We start from the raw sequence: 6000 nt of genomic DNA on the forward strand, positions 1-6000 counted from the left end.
AGAGTGTCAGTGCCTGAGGCCTGTTCACTTTACTGTGCGTTATTTTCTTCCAGTGCAAGCTCGCCTTATAATGAGTTAGATTCGTAACTCACTCTTCGAACTGCCCTGTTTTTCGCATCACTACAACGTGAGAGTTTAGGCGTGCTACATATTCATTGAATCATTACTGGGAACAGGACTAGGTTTTTTTTTCTTCTGCGTTTGACGTGTTTACACACTTCACGCAATCATTTCTTATTCACAACCTAAGTTTTACTTCAGGAGGTTGGAAAAGACAGCAACCTTATAATAGCAGGAGGTCTTAAGAATCAAGAAAATTTAAGTGCTTATTAGTCGGCTTTCACCTCATGGAAAGGAAGGAAATTTCAATTAAAGATATCCTTATTATAATTCAAAGCCTATCCGCTTGAAAACGCTTTATCTAAGTTCCCCGTTTGCAAGCTGATACCGACTTGAAGGTGGTTCGAATCGTGGGCCCTTGACATATGCCCAACCGTCGAACAAATGGTTATTCCAAATAGAATGTGCAATCGTGACTAAACAAGGACGTAGGATGAAACAGACACCGAGAGACAGTGCTAACATAGTTAAAACATGTTGGTAGTTTTGAATCCATGATCGACGTATCTGTTTTCTTTCTACGTCCCCGTTCAGTCGCATTTACACAGTATATCATGAATTCAAACCGACTAGCCCGCCAACGTATATTATCGCGAATGTTTTATCTCGGGCAGGCATGTTACCCTCGTGCCCTTCACTACAGTTCACAACCACGCGTAAGACGAAAGTGCTGCGTAAAGAGCGTCATTAGCACGTGGTGGTGGCATCGCATCCCGGCCACGGCGGCAGCGTTTCGATGGGGGCGAGATGCAAGAACGCCCCTGTACTTAGACTTAGGTGCATGTTGAAGAACCCCATGTGGTCCAAATTTCCAGGGCCGCTACTACGGCGTGCCTCAATTTCCGATTCTGGTTTTAGCACGTACAGCCCCATAATTCTGCCAACACTTCTGCCGCGATGCGATGTGCCCTGTGAGGCAATGACGATGCTCAGCTGTTTAATAGGTTATAAACAAAGGCGCGCAACAACGCCTCGCGCAAACACGCCCCGCGGTATGTTCTGTGTACTACGCAAACATCAGCGGTACACGCAAAGTAACGTTTAAAATAAACTCACTATTCTATTGCAGAAAACGCTGAAGAAATGAAACATTCGCAGTCACCATCACCGCTAAATATCCTCAATATATGCAAACTGCACAACGAGCTTCGCTTACATTGATTTGCACAATGCTTGCAATCCGCACAATCTTCTACACTGGGAAGTTATATGCTCAAGGATTACGCTCATTAATGCAATAGTTATATTCGAAGTGGGAAAAAGTGGTTGTCAACGGTAAATTTGATTCAGTGGCTTCAATCCAATGGCCGTTGCCAGATTGCTGGCTTCCTTGGGAATGTAATCGTCAAAATGGCTTTACGTCATAGTGAATTTAGGAAGTTGGTGAACGACAAAAATACGGAAGCTTGCAGAGGGCCTCCAAAAATAAAATGGCTTTAAAAATTAAATTATAGGGTTTTACGTGCCGAAACCACTTCCTGATTATGAGGCACGCCGTAGTGGAGGACTCCGGATATTCAAACCACCTGGGGTCTTTAACGTGCACCTAAATTTAAATACCACGGGTGTTTTCGCCACCATCGACATGCGGCCGCCGTGACCGGGATTCGATCCCGCAACCTTGTGCTCAGCAGCCCAACACCATAGTAACAGAGAAACCACGGTGGGTAAAATGACTTCTTGAGCAGCATGCTAAGGGGGCCGGGCTATGGTTTCAACGTCTATCGAAAATCCCTCTAAAATATGAATAGGGGCCGACAAAAATGCGGGCACCTTCGGAAAGGTGAAACCGATAGAAATTTTAGGGCAGCACTAACTTAAACATAAATATAACTTGAACTAAAAAAAGACATAACGTACGTTAGCCCAGTGGCCCACTTTTGGGACATATTGCTCTTGAAAGAGTTCAACTGAAACCCGATGGTACGAAATAAGGTGAGAATGTCGGCAAGTGTTTAAGACACGTGCAATAGGTCCTATGCCCGACGCTAGCACCCGGCAATTCTCCGGCGACTTCACATAAAAGTGACATGTTTAATTCTCAGTCTTACAGGTTGAGGCATGGGTCTGAAATTTTTGACGTGGACTCCAGCACATTATTTGCAATGCACTCTGCGGTGTCATTCTTCCAAGGCTGATACCAATTATCGCGCAATGAGGACGCATGTGCCGACTGTCCCCTTCCTCGAAATGCAAAAATTCTTTAATGGTGTGCTCAACAGTCGCACAACTCCGGAATGAAAGTAAGAGTGAGGAGTTGTGCGCGATGCTTTTGAGTACGCGAGCAGCCTTTTTGGCGTTCGATATCTGCTAGTCCGCAATGCGGCTATATTATAAAAGCAGAACGGCCACATAGTAGACAATGTGAAGAACAGACAAATACTGCATGTATTACTGCACAATAGTCATAAACAGTGGTCATCTTTCACCCACGGGAATAACCGTGACGGCACAGTGCTTTGTCAACTCAAGTAATGTATATCTCATGCCCAAAGGTGTCCCTGGCCATATTACCAGTAAACGTGACGTGATATTGTGAGCATGTCCCGCCATAGCATGCTAATTAACGACGACATAGAAACAGTTCGCACAATTATTCTGCCATATGTTTTGCCCCATGGTGTTTGATTACCGGCAATGAATCGCTGGATTTCCTGTTCAGAGTGTTTGATTGCCGAATGCGGATAGCTTGCTTTTCTTTTCAGACTGTTTGATGGCCTGCGATCAATCGTTTTCATTCTTAATCACACGGTTTCGTGGCCTGATATGAATCACTTGCTTTCCTATTCAGGTTCTTTGATGGCCTTAGATTAATTGTTTGCTTTCCTGTTTAGGCTGTCTGATGGCCTGAGATTAATCACTTGATATCCTATCTAGACTGTTTGATGACCTGAGATGAATCGCTTCCTTTTCTATTCAAAATCTTTGATGGCTGAGGTGAATCGTTTGCTTTCCAATTCAAACTGTTTGATAGCGCAATGACCGCGGATAACTTACTGTAGGCTTGAAGCGAAAGATATCAGCGTAGATGGTCTCCACATACGTTACTGTGCCAAGCAGTCGGACCGCGTTTGACAGTCTCCTTGGTTTCTTGGAGGAGACACTGGAATGGGTTGTAGAATCACGTGTAATGGGTTCGCATTTACAAAGACGAAGAAGACAGAAGAAGAAAATAAGTCATAATTAGCACTCAGTTGTACGTTATGTATTATTTTCCTGTTGAAATCAACGTGTTTAGGTTTTCTCTTCTCCGGCGTGCGCTAACGCATGTGAATAGGTGGAATTTTTTACAAGCGCTCTCGTTTGTGCGCGCTCCGCAGCTTTCTGCAAATTGTCACAGAAAGCTGCCCGCTAATATAAAATCTCGTGCACGCGGTCACGTGCTATTTTTTGTGTGTAGGGCATGTGTACCTTGTTGAAAACGCACAATTTAACCTTTCTAGCGATTAGCTGCAACTGCTCGATTGACGTCTTGACAACTTGAACAACAGGTAATGAGTATGTTACCTAATTTTAATTACCTTATTGACTGTGACCGACTAAAGAACGTGAACTGGTGGGTTTTCATCAAAAGTTTGAAGAACATTCACTTGGTAATATTTTTTTTGAACATTGTGCTGCATAACACTCGACACCTTGTATGGGATCACGTAGGTGTCTTACGAAATTATCGCACATCGTGCTTGGTTCTTCTTACGATGGCAATGGTAACATTTCTGTTTCATTTTTGTGCGCGGTGCCTGCACGTAGTACGTGAACGGCTGTTTTTTTGCCGTCCAGAATCTGCTCGGCTACCACCTGATGGAGCGAATACCTTGGAGTGAGCTGTTCACCAAGGTGGGGCAACTCCAGCAAGATTTCCCCATTGAACACGTCCTGGTCGGGGAGAACACCCTCCAAGACATCTTCTTGAACTTTGCCAGATTCCAGGGATCTCCCTCTCTTCCTGGTGGTTTCGCTTAACTAGACCTTGGTAAAAGAGTGTTGAGCAGCAGGGCCATGTCCAGCGTTTAGACACAACATGGGCTGCTGCAAGTTGCTTCGCGAGGCAAGCAATAAAGGCCTTTCTGACATGGAGCGCTTGGAGTTCAATAATTTTTTTGCACTGCTTAAGAACGCTGGTCATCAAAGGCTGATCGAAACATAGAACGATAAAATAACGAATAAAATAGTGAAAGGAGTCTAGGCGTTAAACAACGCAAAGAAAAAGATAATTTGGGATGCGTTAGCGTATTACCTTTCCGCAATAACAGACTGGTCATGCTTACCAGAAGAGGATGCAGCAGGAAGGAAGGAAAGACGAAAGTTAGGTGGTGACGCCGCCCTGAAACTCTCGCATAGCACGCCGTGACGTCACATATTTGTCCGTTGCGGATGGGCGTTGCGGCCTAGTAAAACCTGCATCGGTCAAAATGGACTGTGTCATATTCTAAAAATGCCGAACAGTTGCAATAACTTGTACAAGTTTGAAGAACCCATAAAAAGTTTCAAGTACGTACACTGAACCACGAAGGCCGAAATGGAAAAAATGATTCTTCGCAATCCGCGATTTCAAGCTGTCGTATCGGCCCTAAGGTTCTGGCTCGAAATTCAAAAATAAAAGCTTAGCCGTTATTCTTTATTTTAATTATCGGCGAAATACGGCCAAATGAGCGATAATGGGGTTCTTCGAAAATACTTTATCAATCGAAACTGGTCCACAGTTTGCCTTTACTGGCCCTTTATGGTTGTCGACATTACATGAGCCACATCTTGTGCGAAATCAACATGCTGCACTAAATTTGGTGGTACAGATTGGTGACAGGATATATGAGGACTAGTTATATGTCGTCTAAGGTGTTGCAACGTGCCTCAGGCGAAGCACTTTATTTATTTATTTATTTATTTATTTATTTATTTATTTATTTATTTATTTATTCATTTATTTAAAAATACCTTACAGGCCTCAAAGTGAGGCATTGAGTAAGGGAGGCAGTACATAGAAAATACATAGAATACAAGACATCTATAAACGGTATCTGTTTACTACCTACAACTGCAAGTACAACTGAGATGAAAAAAGAAATATTTAGTTCACGATTCACTAGGGAAAAAAAGAAACTTAAACAACATAATATAATAACAAGGAATGGATCACACAGATTGTTTTCAGTGAAGTCGTGTAATTAATAAGATCAGAGTGCTAAACAGTAACAATGAAAAACTATGACAGAAAAGTTACGGACGCGACATTCCAACGAAACGGTAAGCATAGCGACATAACGGTAATAATGCGACAATAAGCTGTAAACGATAGTGCAAATATAGAAAGCATTGTGCGACAAACGTAAAACTTCAATTTTCTTTAGTCATGCATTCAGTCAAGGCATCACGGAATGAGCCGTAGTTGGACTGGCTTGCAATGCTGTCCGGGAGCGAATTCCATATTCTGATAGCACGAGGAAGAGCAGAGTAATGGAATGCTTTTGTAGACCCGTAAAGGCGGGCATAGGTGAAATGATTATGAAGCCTATGTGACGTGGAGTAGGGTCGTTTCAAGCATGCGGGTGTTCGAGTGGAGTGAAGGAATTTGTGGAACAGTGATAAAAAGGCAATGTCTCGGCGAGTGCTCAAGTATTGTAATGAAAGCTTAAGTTTTATTTGTGTCACACTGGACTGGTAGCTGTAATCGTTTATGATGAAGCGGCTTGCTCTGTTCTGGATCCGTTCTAGCGTTCCAATGAGGTATTTCTGGTGAGTGGACCAAATGGGAGCTTGGGATGAACGAGAGTTAGGTAAGCTAGCTTGCGAACATTTGAAGGAACATTTCTTAACTTGCGTCGCAAGCAGCCCAACGATTGGGAGGCATTAGCTGAAATTGACGTGATATGCTCCGTCCAA

At 43.3% G+C, this 6000-nt stretch overlaps 1 protein-coding gene across 1 annotated transcript in view; it reads left to right on the top strand.

Moving 5' to 3' along the window:
• The window catches only part of LOC126518172 (phospholipid-transporting ATPase ABCA3-like), a 41018-nt gene extending 36827 nt beyond the window's left edge, over positions 1-4191 (top strand). The window contains exon 5 of the mRNA XM_050168018.3: positions 3901-4191. Coding sequence (XP_050023975.3) covers positions 3901-4083 — 183 coding nt within the window. The 3' untranslated portion in view covers positions 4084-4191. The remainder of the gene's footprint in view (positions 1-3900) is intronic.
• The last annotated feature ends 1809 nt before the right edge of the window (positions 4192-6000 follow it).

This window comes from Dermacentor andersoni, chromosome 11 (genome assembly GCF_023375885.2).
Source record: "Dermacentor andersoni chromosome 11, qqDerAnde1_hic_scaffold, whole genome shotgun sequence".
In the NCBI taxonomy this organism is placed as follows: domain Eukaryota; kingdom Metazoa; phylum Arthropoda; class Arachnida; order Ixodida; family Ixodidae; genus Dermacentor; species Dermacentor andersoni.